Here is a 20,950-nt window from a genome sequence, read left to right as displayed (position 1 = left end):
CATTTTCGACGCGCGCGCCCAACACGCAGGCCGAGCAGCTCGCACTGGGGGTGAAGTAGAGGCGATTCCAAGCCAGTCTGAAGGGGGATGAAAGGCTCCTGCGAGCCCCCGGCTCTCCTTCCCAGCGAAGCTCCGAGCTGGCAGCGTGTCACATTTCCCGTCTGTCTAACTCCTGGACACCCTGCCAATCCTGTTCCAGCGCCTGCTGCCCGGTCTGCAAGTTTGGCGCAAAATAAACTCTGCAGGTGATGACAGAGCGGGCTGACGGAGCGCGGAGTGGGGCGGCAGTGGCCCCTGGCAGCCAGCAGGCCGAGCCCAACGCGGTGGAGGAGCTGGTGGCGCGCGGTTGGGCCGCCCCTGCCGCCCCGGGTGCATCGGCGGACGAGGCGCCGCAGCGGGCCGAGGCGCTGCAGGCCGTGCACCGCGAGCTGCAGTTGGAGGAGCAGCGGGTGGCTGCGGAGCTGCAGTGCCAAGCGGAATGCCAGCAGGAACTGCTGCACCAGCTGGATGAGGCTTGTGCAGCCGCGGGGCAGCAGCATGAGGCCATCGGTGCCTCCCTGGCGGCGCTCGCGGCTCACCTTAACTGCCTGTCGGTTGGCGGCGCCACAGCAGGCAGCAGCAGCGCGCAGCACCCGTCATGGCCGCTGCTCAGCGTGGGCGTGCCCGACAGCTATGCCAGGGCATGCAGCGCGCTGCTGGATGGCCTGGCAGGCTATGTGCAGCATCACTTCCCAAACAGCGGAGATGGCGAGGCGGCGGCGGCACACCGCCACCAGCTGCAGTGCCGGGAGCTGGAGCAGCTGCAGAGCTGCGTGTGCAAAGGGGAGTGGCTGCGGGTGGAGGAGGAGGCAGAGCTGGCCAGGTGCGGTGGCTGGCGGACTGCCAGTCCAGGCGGCAAGCCCCGACCCTGGAAGGCATGTCGCATCGTTAGAGCCAGGCTCCCCTTGTTTAGCTAACGCAGGCAACAATGCCGGCCCCACCCTTTGCAGGCTGCAAGCTGAACTGGAAGTGCTGCAGGCGCCGGCTGCCAGCGCCGCCGCCAGCCTGGGCTACAGCACCTCGGATCTGGAGGCTGAGGTGGCGAGCCTGGTGCGCAAGCGTGATGCCAGCCTGCCGCAGGCGCAGGCGGCGGCAGAGGCTGCGGCAGCCACGGCAGCAGGGGCCGAGGCCCTGGAGGAGCAGTGTCAGCAGCGGCAGGCCATGTTAATGCAGCGGGTGGAGGTCAAGCACCAGGTGGGCGGGGTGGGGTGGGGGAAAGCTTGCACCTTGGCCGCGCAGCGTGCTTAAAATCTGGGCTCAGTTGGACCACTGCCGGCCAACATGCCTCTCAAGATGCACTCCTGCTGTGCTGTCCAGGTGTTGAACATGCTCACCAGGCACCTGGCAAGGCAGCTGCTGGTCAGCCAGCTGCTGCAGCACGAGCAAGCGATGCTGCAGCAGATGCAGGCTGCTGCTGCGGCAGCTCAGGAGGATGCTGAGTCGGTGGTGCAGGCAGCGCTGGAGCGGCTGCCTGGTTACCAGGAGCAGGCACAGCAAGCGCCGCACCAGCGGCAGCCTGGGGCAACAAGTGGCGACACAGGATCGGCACCAGCAGCGACAGCATGCGCAGCTGAGCTGTCTGCAGCATCGGGGCAGGGGAGCGACCCTGACATGCTGCCGATGGCTGAGCAGCTGCTGACGTGCCGTGCCGAGCTGCAACAGCTGGCAGAGCAGGTGCATGTCAGCATCCTGCCCGCCCAGCATGCTGTGGTCGCCCAGCTGGCGGGCGTCCTCTATGGCAGCAAGGATGGCACCAGCGCCGCCGGGCTGCCGCAGTTGAGCCCGCCGCAGCTGCTGGAGCAGGTGAGGGAGGTGGCGGCGGCGCACGATGCCCTGACCCTGCAAGCCAACGCCGTGCTGGACGAGGTGATCAGGCGGACTCAGGCGCAGGAGGAGCGCCAGCTGGCGGAGCACGTGCTGCTGCACTTTTGGGGGGATGCCAAGCAGCTGACGGCGCTGGCGGCGAAGAACCAGCACAGGCTGGAGCGCTTTGCATGAGGAGTCGTGCGGCCATGGCCAGCCTTCCTGGCTGTCGGGAACGGGGCAAATGTATGACAGTGCTTGTTCCTAAAGAATGTCCTGGAAGCGCTCAGTGTTGGGTAAATAGCAGGGAAGGGAGGCAGCAGAAAGTAGGAGCAGGGAGGTGGTGGCTGTGGCTGGGCCTCCCTCACGCAGCCACCTTCTTGGGCCGGATGACTTCCATCCCCATCATAAACGGCCGCAGCACCTCCGGGATCAGCACCGTGCCGTCCGCCTGTGGCAGCAGGCAGCAGGCAAGGCAGCGCACGGGTCTCAAGGCGAGCGTCACGTAGCTGCCGGCCGCGAGCTGCCCGCCTCCATGCAACAGGTTTTCACATCACAAGCATCATGTTCATGTGTGCCCTCCACCCTCCCCACCAACACCAACCACCCCTGCCCCACCTGCTGGTAGTTCTCCAGGATGGCCACAATCATGCGCGGCACGGCGCAGGCGGTGGCGTTGAGCGTGTGCGCAAACTGGGTGGGCACCTTGCGCGCGCCGCCGCCCTTCTTCTTGCCGCCCTTGCCGTTGCCGCCCGCGGCCGCCGCCGCCTCTGCTGCTGCCTCGTCGGCTGCTGGGCGGTACCGGATGTTGAGGCGCCGGCTCTGGTAGTCTGTGCAGTTGGAGGCCGAGGAGATCTCGCCGTACCGCTCCATACCGGGCATCCAGGCCTCGATGTCATACTTGCGGTACGCAGGCGCCCCCAGGTCATGGCTGGCCATGTCCAGCACCTGACGAGGCGGGGGCAGCGAGGCAGCGTCAGCAGCGAGGGCTGGCTGGGGAGTCGGGCAGCGAGGGCCGCCCGCAGCAGGCAGGCAGCACCATGGCTTGCCGCTGTGGCACCGGGCGCCCCGTCAAGCACATGACCCCATCCCCAGAGCCCCTATCAGCCCCCAGGCAGCCCGCCCCACCTTGAAGTGCAGGCCCAGGTCTGAGAACAGCCCGACCTCCAGATCCAGCAGCTGCTGGTGCACCGCATCGCTCTGCTCGGGCGTGCACACCACAAACATCTCCACCTTGCTGAACTGGTGCACCCGGTACAGGCCCTTGCTGGCTGCGGGGAACGGGCCAAGGGGGTGTGCGTGGGCATGGGTTCGTCAGTGGGGCAAGCAGGCAGCAAGGCAAGCGGGCGGGCAGAAGGCAGATCCTCAAGAGGCGCGGGAACCTTCCAGCCGGCTGTGTGTCCCCGCAGGCCAGCCGGCGCTTGACCACGCACCCGACCCCGCGGCCCCCGCCTCTGTGCGGAAGCAGTGCCCAAAGGCGGCCATCCTGAGCGGCAGCTGCGCCTCGGCCAGGATCCGGTCCATGGCCACCCCGCCCAGCGGGATCTCGGCGGTACCCGTCAGGCACATGGCGCTGTCCTGCACGCTGTAGATCTGCGGCAGGCAGGCAGGGGCGGGGCCAGGGCGGGCGTAACAGAGCGGGTGAGGGCGCGTTCCGGCTCGCTCTGGCTAAGAAAGGCACAGGATGGAAGGGCCGTGGAATGACCTGCCCACCCAACCCCTCCACGAGCCGCCTCCCTCGCCGCGTCAGCCCGGCCCACCTGCGTGTTGTCGGCGCGCGGCTGGAAGCCGCACTTTTCGAACACCGACTCCCGCACCAGGTCGGGCGTGATGATGGGCGTGAACCCCGCCGCCACCACCCGCTGCATCGTCCAGTTCACCAGCGCCAGCTCCAGCAGCGCCGCCTCGTTGCGCAGGTAGTAAAACTTGGCGCCGCTGACCTGCAGCCCGCCACAGCAGGTGATGCACACGGTGGCGGATGCGCTGGTGATGCGCAAGGCCACCTTGCACATCAGCCACCCCAAGCAGCCCAACTAGCCCAGCTGTGGGCAGCAGCAGGAACAGCGGCAGCCCCGCCACCCCCCCCGCGCACCACGCCGCCGGTCTCAAAGTCGATCAGGTCCAGCTCCTCCCCCAGCTGCAGGTGGTCCTTCACCGGGAAGTCAAAGGCGGGGCGCTGGCCCACCGTGGCCAGCACCGCCGACGCCTCCTCGCCGCCGATGGGGACGTCTGCGCCAGGGGACGCCAGCGGGCGGCGGCGCACATCAGCTTCGCAACAACGAGTGATGCACGGTGCAGCGGGGAACAAGGTGCTGCCCGCAGCTTGCCCAGAATTGCCGGCAGGTGGAGTAGCACGGCACGGCATTGCGACTGCCCAGTCGAGAAAGGAGCCCCAGCCAGCTCATCGCTGGCCACTCGGCTGCCATGCCGCCTGCCGCACGCGCCTGGGTGCGTCATGTTGGGCAGGCGCTGGCCCTCTCGCTGCAGCTCCGCCTCCAGCGCCTCCAGCCGCGCCTCCAGCCCCTCCAGCCCCTCCTTGATCTGCTTGCCCCGCTCAATCAGCGCCGCACGCTGCTCCGGATCCAGCTTGCCCTGCAGGAGACAGCATGGGCAGCGCTGCAATCGGCGGCCATGGAATGCAGATGCGCATGCATGCAGCCGCATGTGGTAGCCATACCTCCACGCATCCCGCCGAGCGCTAGGTGCATTCAGCAAGCCACCTTGCAGGGCCAATCTCCAGGCGGCAGCGGAGGCTGGCACCGGCGGCAGGCGGCGGCAGCGCTCACCTTCATCGCGCCGCTGTTTTCATTGCGTGCCGCCCGCAGCTTGTCCGTCTCCTGCTGCGCCCCCACATACTCCTCGTAGAGCCGGGCCACGAGGTGGGGGTCGGCTTTCGATAGCCGGTTGCGGCAATTGGCCGCCACTGCCTCCACATTGTCTCTCAGAGACTTGAAGTCTATGTAGGCGCGGTAAGCCGGGCCCTCCACTGGCTGCTGCTGACCACTGGTGCTCGCCTGCTCCGCCACCTCCACCGCCGCTGCCGCTGGCCTGGCCGCTACAAAGGATCGTGCATGGCTGCTAGACCACCACTGCAGCACCGAAGGCGTGGCCCGCAGGCCAGCCCGCCCTGCTGAGGGCAGCCGCAGCGAGAGCAGCGGGCACCGCAACAGCATGTTGCTGGGCAGTTGAAGTGAGGAAGTCAATTGCAAAGCGCATGCACATCGGTTTGGCCACCAATCCTGATGGCGGCGAGCTGGCGCCTGCGCAGCACAGCACAGCACGCCGCCGCACTGCTATTTATTACAGGATGGTTGGTTCATTGAGATAAAAGAAGAAGAAACAAATGATGAGGACTGTCGACAATGGGCCAACAAATGCCTGGCCTTGATGTTGGTCGGCTCAGTAGTTGCGCACCGAGTCGTCGATGGCACGGGCCAGATACGCCGCCTTGGCGCCTGCAGCAGCACGAGGGAGGCTGCATTTCAACATCTTGTAGGTGCTGAAACAAGGGATGGCAGGTGCATTACCCAGCCCTGCACACGCCATATCTTGCAGCAATCCAGCCGACACGCAGTGAGCACGCAAGCCTGGTCACTTGGTCACAAACACACACGCACTCGAGAGCCCCGCCAGCGACAGCCGCCCATCCTTGGTCATGTAGACATGCCACTTGTTGGTCATGTTGTCGCACTGCTGGGGCGTCATGCCGGTGAACGTGAACATGCCGATCTGCTTGAGCACGAAGCTCCAGTCCTTATCGGGGTTGATCTCGACCAGGGCGTCATACAGGTCCTGGCGCACGCCCTGCAGGTGGGGGCGGGGCAGGTGGGCCTCGCGGCAAGCGTGATGCAGGCAAGGTGAGAAGCGGCGGCAGCCGACGGGGGCCGAGGCCTCAGCAGCACAGCACAAGGCAGCATGCACTACTGCAACAACGTGAGCCTGTACCATCTTTTATTATTGCCGCACGCCCCGCAGCCCTCGTTCTGCCCTAGCCTGCCTGCCTGCCCTGGCCCGGCTCTCCCCAGCACACCCACCTTGATCCTTCCCGCCATCATCTCCATCTCCCCCTTCCACTCCCCAAACATCTCCTCGCTGCCCACCACCTCCGCCACGATGCGCGCGCCGTGCACCGGCGGGTTGCTGTAGATGGCGCGCGCGATGCGCTTCATCTGGCTCAGCACGCGCTGCGCAGCGCCCGCCTCGCTGAGCACAAAGCTCATGGCGCCCACCCGCTCCGCATACAGCCCCAGATTCTGCAGGGTGGGGCGGGGTGAGGTGGGGTGCGGGGAGGATTCAGGGGGGTAAAGGGTGTGTGCACCGTGCCTATTGGGACCAAGCCCCAAGGAGCAGGGCTGGCGGGCATTCCCTGGCCCTGGGCGGCATCTCCGCCACGCCCCGGCTGCTGGCCTGCGCACTGGCCTCGTGCCCCAACCCCAGCCACGCCCCACCTTGCTGTACGACTGCGCCACCGCAAACTCCAGCCCCCGCTCCACAAAGTAGCGGGGCGCGAAGGCATCCTCCTCCAGGCTGCCCGTGGCAAAGCCCTGGTAGGCGACGTCGAAGAAGGGGAGGTGGCCCTTGGCCTGCAGCACGTCGGCGATGCGGGCCCACTGCTCCTTGGTAGGGTCCTGCGGCGGGGCAGCGGCGGGGCGGGCTGGTGAGTGGAGGTGTCGGTGGGCTGGCTGGGCCTATCGTGCTGCTGGAACATTGCCACATCGCGGCCGGTTCCAGCGCGATCGCTCACCACCCCCGTGGGGTTGTGCGCGCAGCCGTGCAGCAGCACCACGGAGCCGTCGGGGGCGGCCTGCAGGTCGGCCAGCATGCCCTCAAAGTCCAGGCCGATGCTCTCGGGGTCAAAGTAGCTGCGGGCAGGGCCAGGGGCAGGCAGGGGTGGCGGGGATGGAGCGGGGCAGAGAAGGGCAAGGAGGCACAGCCAGTGAAGCACAGGGTGCCTGTTGAGCTGCACTGCAGGCATCCCTGGCACAGCACAGCCTCACTGCAGGCATCCCCGGCCCAGCACAGCCTCCGTCACCCAGCACACTTGCTCCCCCAGCAAGCCCCCGCTTACCTGTACTCCCTCCACTCCACGCCGGCATCAGCAAAGATGTTCTTGTGGTTGCCCCAGGTGGGGCGCGAGATGTAGGCGACGGTGCCCGGCATGAACTTGGCGATGAACTCGGCTCCCACCCGCAGGCTGCCCGTACCGCTCAGGCTCTGCAGCACAGGGGCAGGCGGGCGGGCTGCCGCTCGGGTGCGTACATTTGTGTTGCGAGAGCAAGCACACCGCTGCACCTGCCCCAGCAACACGCGCCAGGCGGCCGCACCTGCAGCACTGCCACGCGCCCCTCCTGGATGGCCGGGCTGTCGGCCCCCAGCAGCAGCTCCACAGTGGCCTGGCGGAAGGAGGCCAGCCCCTCTGCAGGGCCCAGCCAGCCCGGGCAGGTCAAGGCACGCTCAGTGAGACACGCAGGCAAGCACACATGCGAGTCCCTTGGGATGGCAACGTGCGGGCGCCCTCACTGGAGCAACAGGCAGCCACCAGCTTCAGGGCACACCCCCACAAGGCACGCTCCACCCACACACCAATGGGCAGGTACTCCTTGTTCTCATCCTTGGCCAGCATGCGCTCCTCAGCCTGCACAGCACAGCACAGCACAGCACAGCACAGCACAGCACAGCAGGCGCATGTAGCATGCTGCATGGGGATGACCCCGCCAGGGACTTGCTGCCAGCCCATGTGCTGCATGAAACAAAGCACCCCATCCATTACTGCTCAGCTGCCTGCCAACCCTGCCCAACCCACCTTGCGCACCACCTTCAGCACGTACGGCTGCAGCTCCTCGGTGCGATAAGCGCCCACACCTGCACCCAGAGCACCAGGCAGAAGCGCGCCACCTCGGCAACGGCAGCACAAGATGGGAGGGAGGCGGCGGCGCAACCAAGGCAGGCCCTTGCAGCAACAGAGCGGTGCATCTCCCCTCCCGCAAGACGCACCCAGATTGAGCTTATCGGGGGAGGTGTCCTTCTTGAACGCCTCGCTCACGCCCTGCAACCCAGGGGCACAGGTGCAAGGCTCATCTGCCGCCGCTGGCAGGTGGCGCCGTGCCAACCGCTCCTCGGCAGGTAGGACGACAGCCAGTCCTAGGGGTGGGTAGCAACCCTTGAGTAACAGAACTCACCAGGATGGGGTCGGGAGGCGCTTGCTCCACAGCGTCCAGGCGGCTGGCAGTTTGGACCTGCGCCGCAGCGTGCACTGCCACCGGTGCCCGCCGCCTCCACCGCCGGGCAGCGCCGCAGCAGGCCGCCTGCACGTTGCAGAAGGGCAGAAGGGTTGCGCAGCCACCAACATTGTGCGCTTCTGGCTGCCTGGCGCAACAGAGCGCTATTAGGGTTGGTCCCTCAGTGCACCCTGGACTTCGCGGCGTCAACCCAGCCCTCTCTGTCTGCAACGCTCCAGGATCACCGATGCTCTCACCTGCTGGGGCCGGGTGCCCTTCGCCGCCGCCAGAGACATGTGCAAAGTCAAGAGTTGCAGGCAGCAGCCTAACTTTAGGTCAATTCTAGGATCAAAGAGCGCTTGCTCAATTTTTGCCAGCCGTGTCATGAGTGCCGCTGTGTGCGCCGCCAACCTGGCGGGCGGCGACCAAGCCCGAGGCGGCGCCCCGAGGGCAGGGAGGGGCATCGATAGGCGGAGCCATGGCACACTGCATGATGTACTGTGAGGGTGCCATGAGCTCCTGCGTGACCATGTCGGGGCACCGCAGCCAGCGGCGCACGAATAGCGCCGGCGCCCAAGCCGTCGCCAGCCGGGCACAACAGCCCAAACCCCAAGCCAAAGGAATACGTGCCTTAATGTGCAGCCTTCAGATGATGCTTCTGGCGTGTACCATGGTGTCTAGTCGATAGCTCTGCAGGTCCAGCGATTCGGCGAGTTCACCATGCCCCACAATGAGACGACTCCTGCTGCGCTCCCCTTCTACAAGACGTTCGCTGCCAGTGCAGCAGCCGCATGCACCGGGGAGGTGAGCGGGAATCGCAGGGTCAGCAGCCCATGGGGGTCAGCAAGGCACCCCTCTAGGAAGCACTTAGGAACCCTCAGACTCCGTGCCTAAAATTGGGACTGCATGCGCCAGTGCGCCCAATGCCAGCGCAAGCGCAGGCGGCGGCGACGGCGGTGGCCGCTGCCTTGCACGCCGCCCCCTGTGCCCTAGGCGGGTGTTTGATGCCACCCGTTTGCACCCACCAATGCGCCGCAGGTTGCCACAATCCCCATGGACACCGTGAAGGTCCGGCTGCAGGTACAGGGTGCCTCGGGCGCGCCCGCCAAGTACAAGTGAGAGCGCCTGCCCCACGCCAAAGGCGCTGCCCGCTCCCGTCTCCCAGCGCCCCCCTCTGCAGTCCAGCTGCTGCCCCTTGCCTGCTCGCCACCCTGTCGAGCCACCATTCATCTTCCCCAGGTTGCCGAGTCTGTTGGCTGCGTTGCAGGGGCACGCTGGGCACGCTGGCAAAGGTTGCGCGGGAGGAGGGCGTTGCCTCGCTCTACAAGGGGCTGGTCCCCGGCCTGCACCGCCAGATCTTGCTGGGTGGCGTGCGCATCGCAACCTGTGAGCGCCTGCATCGGCATGCACCGCGTCAGATGCCCCACAGCGGTGGCCGCCGCCTGCACGCCCGATGCCGCTCTGCAGGCTGGCAGCAAGCAGGCGCCCTTCTAACCCAGCTCCTCCAACCCTTGCCCTTGACTGCGGCTGTGCGTGCTCCCCCAACCCCCGTTCCCGCCGTGTGCAGATGACCCCATCCGCGACTTTTACGGGCGGCTGATGAAGGAGGAGGCGGGGCACACATCCATCCCCACAAAGATTGCGGCAGCACTGACGGCCGGCACCTTTGGCGTGCTGGTGGGCAACCCCACCGACGGTGTGCGGGGCTGGGTCAGGTTGCATGAGGGCATGCTGACGGCTGAAATGCGGGGCGGGGCATGGCGCAGCAGCCTGACTGCCTGCAAACCTCTTGGCCTCCGTGGCCACAGCCCCTTCCTGCTGCCTCCTCACCTGTACTGCCCCCGGGCCTGTGCCACCTGCGTGCTTGCTGGCCCGCAGTGCTGAAGGTGCGCATGCAGGCGCAGGGCAAACTGCCCGCTGGGACGCCGTCCAGGTACCCGTCAGGTGGGGCGTGCTGCGCCAGGATGGGATACTGCTACTGATAGTCACGGCATGTTGTGGCAACTGTGATGCCTCACAGGAAATGCATATGCTTGCTCTGCTTGGGCAATGGCCGCCGCCACACCTGCGCTGCCCCGCCCTCCCGCATTTCTGTGCCCACAGCGATGGCCGCCTACGGCATGATTGTGCGGCAGGAGGGCGTCAAGGCCCTGTGGACCGGCACCACCCCCAACATTGCCCGCAACTCGGTTGTGAACGCGGCAGAGCTGGCGACGTACGACCAGGTGCGGGGCGGGGCGGTGCTGCTGGCAGGGAGGCAGCCAGGCAGCAGGTAGTCAACACGGGGGAACTGACAGTCAAGGGGGGTGGGCTTACTCGTACCTATGAGCCACCTCCTGCCGCTCTGCTTCCCCGCAGATCAAGCAGCTGCTGATGGCCAGCTTTGGGTTCCACGACAACGTCTACTGCCACCTGTCCGCCTCCCTCTGCGCCGGCTTCCTGGCCGTGGCTGCCGGCTCCCCCTTTGACGTGATAAAGTCGCGCGCCATGGGTGCGCCGCCTTTGCTGGGCGTGCACGGTCGCAACCAAGCTGTGGCAGCCTCCCAGTGCCCGCAATCTGGTGCCCCATACTGCCCTTGGCTGGAGGCCAGCAAGCCAAGCCCCGCGCTCACTTGCTGCGTTTTGCCCTGCCTTGGCCCCCTGCAGCGCTGTCTGCCACCGGCGGCTACCAAGGGGTGGGGCACGTAGTGATGCAGACGATGCGCAATGAGGGCCTGCTCGCCTTCTGGTCAGGCTTCAGCGCCAACTTCTTGCGCCTCGGCAGCTGGAACATGTGAGGTGCCGCGCTTTGCTTGCCTGGTGTGGGGCACCAGTAGCATGGAGCCGTTGTGTTTGCTTGTCTCGGCAAAGAACAGGCATGCCTGAATTGCAACAGCTGACAGGGGCAGCTTCAGCACCCCTCTCTCCAAACCTGCCCCCCATTGCAGTGCCATGTTCCTTACGCTCGAGAAGCTTCGCCACCTCATGGGCGCGCCGTCAGCCAAGCACTGATGACCCCACCAACGCATAAGCTGTCGATACCAACGAACCCGGCCCATGCAAATCCCCAGCATTATGTCTTGCCCTGTTTGCAATGCACTTTTATTCATGTTTCCATATGCCCTTTGTTGTACCGCCCATGCATGGTTTGTCTGCTCCAAACATAACTCCCGCTCACAGCGCAAGGGCTCATGCCTTCTGCCCCTACCCGCCTGTGCACTGCCCTGTCATTCTTTTGCCACTCCCCCGCGCCTTCGCAATGCCCCGTCCGTGAATTCTTTTCCCAACCTGTCCACCTTCCTCGTCATCACACACCAGCCTCTCCTCCCTGGCAGCACCCGTGGCGCCACTGCGACAGCATGTGTTGCGGGGCTGTTACAGGAGAGGTTTAAATGCAAGTACTGCACATTAGTCCTGACATGGGGCGCCCCGCCGCCGCCCCAGCGCTGAGCAAAAACGAGCAAAGTAGGCACAAGGCCGCAGCAAGGGTGAGGGTTTCTCTTCTCGTGGGCAGGCAACGCCCTTCCGGCCAGTGCTTAGCGGCGGATGTCGTCGAAATTGCTGCACGGACATGGGAGCAGAGGCAGCGCGGGTGAGGGCCCAGGCGGCATGCACAGGCATCAAGCGCATGCTGCTCACTGCGGCAGCACCGCTCACGGCATGAAACTGACGGCACCATTGTCGCAAAGCGCAGCAACAAAATTCATACATGCGGCAGCAAGTGGCACGTAGCAAGCACCACACAGGGCAGCAGCCAGCCACAGCAGCGGCAGCACTCACGAGACCGCGGAGATAGCGCCCGCAATCGCGGCAAGCACAGCGCCGCCCGCCACCAGGGAGCCGATCAGGTTGTTCAGGCTGGGGGTGGCAGCGGCCTGGGCTGCCAGGGGGCTGGCCAGCATGGCAGCAGCAGCAGCGGTCACGCCCGCGACCACAGCCTCCTTCTTGGGGGCGGCGGCGCTGCAGGGCGGGAAGGGAGCAGCGGCGGTGCGGTGAGCGACTCGAGCGATTCGCCATGGCATTTGGGTCTGCTAGCATGGCTGCCGGCGGGGGGCTGCTGCATGCTGCCTCCTGTGCTGGCTGGAGGGCAGGGCAGCAGCGGTGGGTCGCAGCCCCTCGCAGCCCCCGCTCAATCCTCAGGCCGGTGCCATCCACCCACGCAGCCCGCATTGGCCCTGCCGGCGGTATGGAGGCTGCCATCTGAGCCGTTTGAGCGCCCCTGGGGGGCGTCTGGGGCCCCACAGCGACAGCTATCTCCTGCCTATCCCGGCAGGCTGATCCCTATCGTGGCCGGCCCCAGCACCCGTTGCGCTGCTGCAGCTGCCCCACGATCCGCTGGCGGGCTGCCCGATGCTGCCGGCGGGCGGGCAGGGCCTCACCTGCACACCACAGGCCGGGCCACGCGTGCCTGCGCCCGAGGGGCCTTGGCGGCCACTGCACACAGAGCCAAGGGGAGCCAGGGGTCCGTCAGAGCTGCGAGCGGGCGAAAAGGCGGGGGCTTGCGGCCCGCAGCCCCGATCGAGCCTCACCCTGCGAGCCCACGAAGGGCTTGGCCTGGGCGAGGGACAGAGCCATCATCGTGTCTGGGCTGTGGGGGGCAGGGGGAGACGCTGAAGGCTACTGTGAGGCGCCGATGGCCATGAAAGGCGTTCTCATCCGAGCCACCCGCAGCAAATCCCTGGGTCCGAGGACCCAAATCATCTCGCGCCCTCCGCAGCCCTCCGCACGGGCGCATTCAGCTCTCGGGTTGGCACAAACGGGTCAGGCAGGGGCGCCGCATTCACCGCCGGTCGGGCGTGCCCCGCCTCCCGCCCCGCCCGCCGCCCCTTGCCTGCCGCCGCTGGCCAGCCCTGCACCTCCGGTTGCTGCCAATTAAACCACCTGTTACAGGATGTCATGGGATCCAGTCTCAATCGGAGCGGCAAAACGTGAGGAGGAGGCCCACCCAGTCACCATTCCTCCTCAGTCGTGCTTGCCGCCACTGCCGCCGCCGCCATGCCGCTGCAGCAGGTCTTTGATCAGCTTCAGGCAGGCAGGCTGCAGCTGCTGTGCACGCCGCTCCGCCAGCAGCTCCGCCTGCTCCTCCGCCCCCACCGCCAGCTTGCGCGCGTCGCGCTCGTCGTCGCCATCCGCCTCGCCGCCGCTGTCATCGCCGCAGCTGTCGCCGCCTGCCGATTCCGGCTGCCCGCCTTCCTCGCCGCCAACCCCAGCCGCCGCCGCCGCCGCCGCCGCCGCCTGCTCCTCCTTCCGCGGCTTGCTGTAGTGCTGACGCAGCGTGGCAGCCAGGTCACGCAGCGCCGCATCCACTGCGGCATCCCATAGCGGTGCAGGGCGGCGCGACACCGCCTGCATGTCGGCCATCACCTGCAGTGCCTGGTACACGCCGGGCACCTGCCCCAGGCAAGGGAGGCACGGGAGGGAGGAGGGCGAGTGGCACAGTCCAGAGGTCAGCGGATCGTGTGCACTGTTCTGAGCAGCAGGTAGGGCTGCAACGTCACAAGCTTCAGTTTGCCCATGGGCACAAGCACTTGCAACCCTCACAGTCTTGACACGCACAGCCTGCCACCCACCTTGTCCGCTGGGCGGGCATCAGCCAGCAGCGCCGCCAGCTGCGCGCCGCCATGCCCCAGCAGCACCTGCCACAGCGCGCCGTGCAGCTGCGCGTCGCCGCCGGGCTGCAGGGGCGGCGCCGCCACCGCTGTCGCGAAGCCAGGCACTGCCGCAGCCCAATCCACCAGCGGCTGCCCCGCCGTGCAGGCCAGCAGAAGGGTGCAGCGCAGCGGCTCCACGCCTGGCTGCCCCCCCAGCTGCACAAAGAGCAAGACCAGCGAGCGCAGCAGGCCGCCCCGCAGCAGCGCCTCGTGCACACGGCTGGCGCCGCCGCTTCCGCTGCCGGGCGTCGGCATCAGCGCCGCTGGCGGCGCTTGCAGTACATAAAAGTACACTAGCTGGCAGGGCAGCGCAATGCGGTACAGCTGCTGAGGGCCGGGCTGCACCTGGCCCGCCCCCCCAGAGCCGCCTGCCCGCGCCTGCCGGGCCAGCGCAATCTGCTGCTGCTCCAGCTGCTGCGCAGCCAGCGGCAGCAGCCGCTGGTGCACCTCCTGCCACAGCTGGCGGCGCGCCGCCGGCGCCGTGACCTGCGCCGCCAGCGCCACAGCAGCTGCCAGCGCCAGCTCGGCCGCGGCGGCATCCTCCTTGGCGCCGCCCCTGCCGCTGCTGCTGCCGGTTGGGGTGGTGGTGCTACTGCTGCTGCCGGGCACCCCCAAAGCGTCCATGATGGCTGGCAATCCCGCCTCCAGCTCTACGGGCGCGGCCACCAGGCGGTCGGTGGCCAGGCGCAGCAGCGGCTGTGCCACGCCCTCGAGCTCCAGGAACCGCGGGTGGCGCCTGGCCGCAGCCAGGCAGGCCGCCAGGCGCTGCATGAGGCGCAGCTCCCGCCACGCCCCCGCGTCCGCCATTGAGTGGTAGCTCAGGTGCCCCGCCAGCTCAGCCAGCTGGTCCGGCAGGCCCTCGACACTGGCCTGAGAGCCGCCGCCGCTTGCCCCGCTTTGCAGCGGCGCTGCGCACGCGGGCAGCCGCAGCGGCCGCTGCAGCTGCTCAATCGGCTCATAGGCGGTGCTGTCGTCATCCTCCTGCACAGCAGACGCAATGCAGCCCAGCGCAGCATGTGTCAGGAACTGCTACAGCCGGGAGCTACAGTGCAAGGCTGCACAGAGAGCTGAGCTGCAGGGCTGGCAAGGACAGGCCCAGCGGCAGTTGCCCGTTTTGCCCGCCATCCCACCACACATGCGCACCTGCTGCGAGAGGCGGTGCTCCAGCTCAATCTCGCTGCCTGCCGCGCCCTCTGCCGCGCCTGCCAGCACCTGCTCCAGCTGGCTGTATCCCTCTGCCGACAGCACAGAGCCGCCCGGGTGCAGGCTGGCAAGCTGAGCTGCCGCGGCCGCCTCGGGAGCCTCCAGACAGGTGCACAGGCTCTGCACCACCGCCACCGCATAAAGCTGCTGATACAGGGGCACCAGGTCACTGGCAGCAGAGCTGCTGCCTCCGCCCTTCATGCTGGCGGCGGCGGGTCCGCTGGCATCGCTGCCAGTCGCGGCCGAGTCCGCGCTGTCCCGCAACACGCCGAGGAAGCGGCTGCTGACGCCCCGGCGGTCGCCACTGGCATATTCTTCCACTAGCGCTGCCAGCCCCTCGGGAGCAACCACCTGCAAGAGCGGCACCGGCAAGAGGGGTGAGCAGGCTTGACGTTTGAGCGGCGGCGGGCGGCGGCGGCGGCAGTATGCACGGCCAGCTGCTGCGGGCCTCTGCTCACGGGAAAATCAAATTGCAGCTGATTAAAGGCCGCCTGAGCCAGCTGCGAGGCCGGTTTCTTCACTGCTGCGGCGGCCTGTGCATCCTCCAGCGCAGCGATCAGCTGCGCCGCGAATTCCTTGGGCGCTCCCTGTGCCTTGCCGCCCATGATGGCGCCCCTGGTTCCTCCAGAGGGGCCGGCGCGGGTGGCAGGTTGGCTCAAGTTGGGCAGAGGGCAGCTTGCCGATCACACTGACATCGAGATCGATCAAGCCAGTCGATTAAGAGGGCTCCCGGCCCGAATGCACATTCCTCTGACGCCCAACTGGGCGCCCGCGCCTTCCTCTGTAACCCCACTGGTCCAATTGCCGACTCCAGCAGTCTTCCGAACATCGTCCCGGCCATGATGTCGCTTCATCTTGTGACACTGCTAGCGACGCGTTCGCTCCCTGTGCAGTGAACTGAAGTTGGTGCTGGCTGCACGGGGTGTCTCACATTCCCGCTGCCACCGCCTGATCACTGCCGCACCGATCCCGCTCTCGGTTCCCCGCCTCGCATTCCTCCTGGGATGCTTGAGACTGGCAGCAGGGGACTCGCCTCAACTCCCTAGGACCGGCGGAGGCAGGAATGACGCAGACTATTGCCCCCTCCCAGCAGGAGCAGAATGGCGAGCCCACGGCCAACGGCGCTGCAGCCGCAGGAGCTGCCGCCGTCGCCGGTGGCGGCAGCCCAACGGCGGCGGCGCCGCCCAAGGTGGCTGCCAGGCACCTGCGGCAGGGCAGCGGCGGCTCCTCACGCTCCATGCTGTCCTCCTCCAGCGCCCGTTCCCTCCTGAGCATGTCATATGGCGACCTGAGCAGGTGGGCACTACCCACACATGCAGCACAGCCGGGGAAGGCGGGAAGCCAGCCTCGGCCTGCCTGCTGTGTTTGACTGGTCGGTTGACTTGGCAGCCACCCACATGGGGCACACAGGCGGACAGCCCCCGCTTAGCCATTGTGGGCCGGCTTACCAAGCCAGCCAGATGCATCGCATGGCATGCTGCGATGCGTGATACACCTCCGGTTGTTGCCGCGTTTGTGCCGAGAGCGCGGTACCACCTTGCTGCTTCGACTGCTCCGCACCGTGCCTGCCCTGAGCCTGCCTGGCGTGCCTGCCTCCTGCCCCACCTCCCCCCTGCCACAGCTCCACGCGCCTGGGCGTGCCCAAGCGCACCGCTGAGGTGGCGGCCCAGCTGGATGCACAGGTTGCGGAGTGGGGCGGCGACAAGGCCATCCACTCGGTGCTGGTGGCCAACAACGGGCTGGCAGCCACCAAGTTCATGCGCAGCGTGCGCAGCTGGGCGTACAAGAACTTTGGCAACGAGCGGGCAGGTGGGCGGCGGCGGTGCTGCGGCTGCTGCTGCGACGGCGGCGCTGGTGGCCGGTGGCCGGGCAAGGCGGGGGGAGGGCAGCCTGCTCATGCCTGCGGCTGGTTGCTTGCAGGTATGCGCGAGGTGGCGTGCATGGCAGGCAGTCGACTGGCCTGGCAGTCACCCGGTGCCAGCTGGCCGACCGGCTGCCCCCGCCGCTCCTTGCTCCCACGCCGCCCGCTGCCTGGGCCCCCTGCAGTCAACCTGATTGCCATGGCCACACCCGAGGACATGCGGGCGGACGCGGAGCACATCCGCATGGCCGACCAGTTTGTGGAGGTGCCGGGGGGCAAGAACACCAACAACTATGCCAACGTGCAGCTCATCGCCGCCATGGCCATGCGCACGGGGGTGGATGCGGTCTGGCCGGGCTGGTGAGCTGCAGGGATGGGGCTGCAGCTGGGGGCTGGGGGTGGGGGCTGGTTGGTTGGGTGCATCACTTGCGCTGGCACCAGGCCAGCAGGCGACGGCACAGCTGCCGAGCGGGCGGGGAGCAGGCAGCGGTTACGGGGCCCAGCCTGCCACATTGCCACATTCTCGCCACTTTCCATTCCCTTGACGCCTGCCCATCACACCCTTGCCACACCCTGGCTGCCATGCCGACCCCCAGCTCTCTCCCGCCATCCACCCCTGCCTCCTCCTCTCCCTCCTCCTGCTCCTGCAGGGGCCACGCCTCTGAGAAGCCCGAGCTCCCCGAGGCCCTGGATGCCACCCCCACCGGCATTCGCTTCCTGGGCCCGCCCGCCGCTGCCATGGCGGCCCTGGGCGACAAGATCGGGTCCACCATCCTGGCGCAGTCGGCGGGGGTGCCCACCATCCCCTGGAGCGGCGACGGCGTCACGGTGGACTATGCGGGTGAGGGGAGGCGGGGCTGGGGGAGGGTGCAGTGTGTGTTGTTTGCAGGGGCTGGGATGGGAGGCGGTGTTTGCAGGGCTGCCCGAGGGCTGGCCTCGGCAGCGCATGTTGCGGCCTGCCGCGAGTCGTGCCGCTCCTGCCTCGCCAACCCGTCCCCGCCGCCGCCTCCTTCCCTGGGGCTCCCGCTGCAGCGTGCGCCGGGGGCGTCATCCCTGCCGACGTGTACGACCGCGCCTGCATCCACAACCTGGGGGAGGCGCTGGAGTGCTGCAACCGCATCGGATACCCGGTCATGCTCAAGGCGTCGTGGGGGGGCGGCGGCAAGGGCATCCGCAAGGTGGGGGCGGGGGTGCCACGCGGTTGGCAGGGCGGGATGAGCTGGGGTGTGGGGCGAGGGCGCAAAGCACAGATTACCCCAGAGCTGGCTGCGTGTGGAGGGGGTGCGGCAGCCCTGCCTATCTCCCCTCTGCCTCCAAGCTGGCTGGCCCCGACCTGGCCTGGCCTGGCCTGCCCCACCACGTGCCCCCTCCCCTCCCCTCCCCTCCCTGCCCCGCAGGTGATGAGCGACGACGATGTGCGGCGCCTGTTCAAGCAGGTGCAGGGCGAGGTGCCTGGGTCGCCCATCTTTGCCATGAAGCTGGCCCCGCAGAGCCGCCACCTGGAGGTGCAGCTGCTGGCAGACAGGTGGGCGGGCAGCGGGGAGGGGAGGGGAGGGTGGGGGCGTGTAGGAAGCAAGTCTGCGCCGCCGTCAGTTCCATGCCAAGGCCGTAGGGACACCGGTGTGGCAGCACTGCTTCTGAAGTCCGCCTGCACTGCCTGCCCGTGCCCCCCCCACACACACAACCGCAGGCACGGCAACGTCTGCTCCGTGTTCAGCCGTGACTGCTCGGTGCAGCGCCGGCACCAAAAGATTGTGGAGGAGGGGCCAGTGGTGGCGGCGCCGCCAGAGGTGCGGCCCCCAGACGCCTGGCGCACACCTCGCCACACCACGCCCTGCTGTTCCTGTGCATCGCCTTCTGGGCCATGCTCCTACCCTCTGCTCCTTTCTTGTGCTATGACCATAGCTGCCACCCCACTTTGCCCCTCCACCCACCACACACACACCTGCAGGTGCTGGCCGACATGGAGCGGTGCGCACGCGCCCTGGCGCGCAGCGTGGGCTACATGGGGGCGGCCACCGTGGAGTTTCTGTACATCATGGACAGCCGGCAGTACTGCTTCCTGGAGCTCAACCCGCGGCTGCAGGTGGAGCACCCGGTCACCGAGTGGATCTCCAACGTCAACATCCCCGCCTGCCAGCTGCTGGTGGGCATGGGCGTGCCCCTGCACGCCATCCCAGACCTGCGCCGCATGCTGGGCGCCGACCCGGCGGGGAGCGGGGCGCTGGACTGGGAGGGCGGCGCGCGCGTGGCGCCAGCGGGGCACGTGGTGGCGGTGCGCATCACGGCAGGTGGGCACAGGGGAAGCGAGCGCTGGCAGGGGTGTGCGCATGGGGAGGACATGCCGTCCTGGGCTTGCTGGAGCAGCTGGGCTGGGCTCTCTGCTGCTGAGGGGGAGGCTGCCTGGCGCTCCGCAGCCATGCTTGCTGTGCCAGTACACACGTGGCCTCCGCCTGCTGCCTCCCGCAGAGAACGCCAATGATGGCTTCAAGCCCACCTGCGGTGGCATCGACGAAATCTCCTTCCGCTCCACGCCAGAGGTGGGGTTGGTGGGGCCGCGCTGCAGGCGCCTGTCCGTGCCGTGTGCCATCCCTTCCTTGCCTGCCGAAAGTGGCTTGCCCCCCCTCTTCCCAGCCAGCACCACACAATCACCCTCCTGCTGCCACCGCGCCCCATCTCCCCCCTGTGCTCAGCCTCTCACCACCCTGCACCTCCCCTCCCTCTCTCAACTCCTCCCCAGGTCTGGGGCTACTTCTCCGTCAAGGGCGGCGGCGCCATCCACGAGTACTCGGACTCACAGTTTGGCCACCTGTTTGCCAAGGGGGAGACGCGGGAGGCGGCCATACGCGCCATGGTGGTGGCTCTCAAGGAAATCAAGATCAGGTGGGTGGCTGGGGGCGGTGGGAGGAGCATAGGGTGTGGGGACAGCAGGTACATCGCCCCACCAACCAACCTGCTTGCTTCCGCCTCTCTGCGTGCTCCGCTGGCATGCCTGCTCCTCTCCCCCTCTGATTTCCTTGCCGCTGTTCCCCTTGCCCGCCCCGTCACCTCTCCGATCCCACCCCACCCTGCCCCTCCCCTCCCCCTCCTCCTCCCCTACCCCCAGGGGCGAGATCCGCACCATTGTGGACTATGTGGTGGAGCTGGTGCAGAGCCCCGACTTTGTGGCCAACACGCACCACACGGGCTGGCTGGACGCACGCATCTCGGCGCAGGTGCGGTGCTGGCCTGGGCTGGGGGCCGGCGGCACCTGTTGTGCTGGGGGTTCCTTCTGGTGCCAGCTGCCGCCTTACTGGTAACAAGTAACCACCCTGCCTCCTCCCACGTGTCGCACTCCGCAGGTGCGCAGCGAGCGGCCCCCCTGGCACCTGTCTGTCATCTGCGGTACCGTGCTGCGCGCGCTGGGCCACGTGTCGTCCCGCTCAGCAGAGTACCTCAGCTACCTGGAGAAGGGGCAGCTGCCGCCTGCACGCATCTCCCTCACCACCCTGCGCGAGGAGTTTGTGGTGGACGGTGAGCGGCTGGCTGGCTGGCTGGCTGGGCAAAGCACTGCACCCGCCGCTGCCTGTGCTGGTGTGGCGCGGCGGGCTTGGTGCCCTGCGGTGTACCTCCTGCACGGCTGGCCGCGGTAGCGGAGGCACCGACCTGCCCCTGGCCGCCTGGCTGCTCCTCCCCCCGCTTGCCCCCTGCAGGCGTCAAGTACGGGGTGAAGGCGGTGCGGCTGAGCCCCCAGACCCTGCGCCTGCACCTGGGCGCCACCTGGGTGGATGTGGTGGTGCGCAAGCTCAACGACGGAGGCCTGCTGGTGCAGGTGCGGAGCCTGTGGGGGCAGCACCTGGGGAGGGCCTGCCGGCCCTCTGCAGGAGAGTACCAGCACGTGGCGCTTCCCGCCATGCCCCTGCCGTGCCGCGCGATGCACCCCCTCCCTCCCGAGCCCCGCCGCCACTCTTCCGTACCCCGCCTCGCCCCCGCAGGTGGACGGCAGCAGCCACGTGGTGCACAGCGAGGAGGAGGCGCTGGGCACGCGCCTCACCATCGACTCCAAGACCTGCCTGCTGTCAAACGAGCACGACCCATCCAAGGTGCGCCGCTGCACAGCCGCTGCACGCTGCGGCGCCACCGCTGACCCTGGCGCATGGGCGTCTCGCAAGCACACGCGGATTCAGGGCAGGGAGGGAGGCCCCATCCCGCACATC

The 20,950-nt window shown here is 67.7% G+C and overlaps 5 protein-coding genes across 5 annotated transcripts in view; 2 read left to right on the top strand and 3 right to left on the bottom strand.

The window, feature by feature from the left end:
- Positions 1-2,206: 2,206 nt before the first annotated feature.
- Positions 2,207-5,033, bottom strand: CHLNCDRAFT_55978 (hypothetical protein; the record flags this gene model as incomplete). Its single annotated transcript, XM_005851155.1, has 8 exons — positions 4,629-5,033; positions 4,203-4,434; positions 3,935-4,071; positions 3,603-3,782; positions 3,276-3,435; positions 2,971-3,113; positions 2,461-2,790; positions 2,207-2,293 (listed from the first exon to the last, which is right to left on the bottom strand). The coding sequence occupies exons 1-8, from the start codon at positions 5,013-5,015 to the stop codon at positions 2,207-2,209; spliced, it is 1,656 nt and encodes a 551-aa protein (XP_005851217.1). The 5' UTR covers positions 5,016-5,033.
- Positions 5,034-5,241: 208 nt separating this feature from the next.
- CHLNCDRAFT_137913 (hypothetical protein) lies at positions 5,242-8,356 on the bottom strand (the record flags this gene model as incomplete). Its single annotated transcript, XM_005851154.1, has 12 exons — positions 5,242-5,297; positions 5,460-5,646; positions 5,877-6,095; positions 6,291-6,470; positions 6,587-6,704; positions 6,911-7,056; positions 7,167-7,258; positions 7,426-7,477; positions 7,646-7,704; positions 7,837-7,888; positions 8,022-8,147; positions 8,318-8,356. The coding sequence occupies 12 exons, from the start codon at positions 8,354-8,356 to the stop codon at positions 5,242-5,244; spliced, it is 1,326 nt and encodes a 441-aa protein (XP_005851216.1).
- Positions 8,357-8,780: 424 nt separating this feature from the next.
- On the top strand, positions 8,781-11,051 carry CHLNCDRAFT_48478 (hypothetical protein; the record flags this gene model as incomplete). The annotated part of the gene is made up of 9 exons (XM_005851446.1): positions 8,781-8,864; positions 9,099-9,175; positions 9,328-9,446; positions 9,628-9,756; positions 9,939-10,004; positions 10,164-10,285; positions 10,419-10,551; positions 10,707-10,833; positions 10,988-11,051. The coding sequence occupies 9 exons, from the start codon at positions 8,781-8,783 to the stop codon at positions 11,049-11,051; spliced, it is 921 nt and encodes a 306-aa protein (XP_005851508.1).
- A 524-nt stretch (positions 11,052-11,575) lies between these two features.
- Positions 11,576-12,617, bottom strand: CHLNCDRAFT_137911 (expressed protein; the record flags this gene model as incomplete). The annotated part of the gene is made up of 4 exons (XM_005851153.1): positions 11,576-11,600; positions 11,820-11,999; positions 12,419-12,473; positions 12,569-12,617. The coding sequence occupies 4 exons, from the start codon at positions 12,615-12,617 to the stop codon at positions 11,576-11,578; spliced, it is 309 nt and encodes a 102-aa protein (XP_005851215.1).
- A 3,589-nt stretch (positions 12,618-16,206) lies between these two features.
- Positions 16,207-20,950, top strand: part of CHLNCDRAFT_56737 (hypothetical protein) — a gene marked incomplete at both ends in the record, with an annotated part of 13,501 nt that continues 8,757 nt past the window's right edge. Inside the window, 14 exons of the mRNA XM_005851445.1 lie at positions 16,207-16,265; positions 16,515-16,702; positions 16,940-17,114; positions 17,405-17,595; positions 17,787-17,932; positions 18,152-18,279; positions 18,445-18,544; positions 18,706-19,045; positions 19,224-19,294; positions 19,495-19,637; positions 19,861-19,969; positions 20,096-20,267; positions 20,447-20,565; positions 20,729-20,836. Coding sequence (XP_005851507.1) covers positions 16,207-16,265; positions 16,515-16,702; positions 16,940-17,114; positions 17,405-17,595; positions 17,787-17,932; positions 18,152-18,279; positions 18,445-18,544; positions 18,706-19,045; positions 19,224-19,294; positions 19,495-19,637; positions 19,861-19,969; positions 20,096-20,267; positions 20,447-20,565; positions 20,729-20,836 — 2,049 coding nt within the window. The remainder of the gene's footprint in view (positions 16,266-16,514; positions 16,703-16,939; positions 17,115-17,404; positions 17,596-17,786; positions 17,933-18,151; positions 18,280-18,444; positions 18,545-18,705; positions 19,046-19,223; positions 19,295-19,494; positions 19,638-19,860; positions 19,970-20,095; positions 20,268-20,446; positions 20,566-20,728; positions 20,837-20,950) is intronic.

Source organism: Chlorella variabilis, assembly GCF_000147415.1.
Source record: "Chlorella variabilis unplaced genomic scaffold CHLNCscaffold_2, whole genome shotgun sequence".
NCBI classification, from domain to species: Eukaryota; Viridiplantae; Chlorophyta; class Trebouxiophyceae; order Chlorellales; family Chlorellaceae; genus Chlorella; species Chlorella variabilis.
Note: the sequence above shows the minus strand (reverse complement) of the source record. Positions and strands in the feature narration are given on the sequence as shown.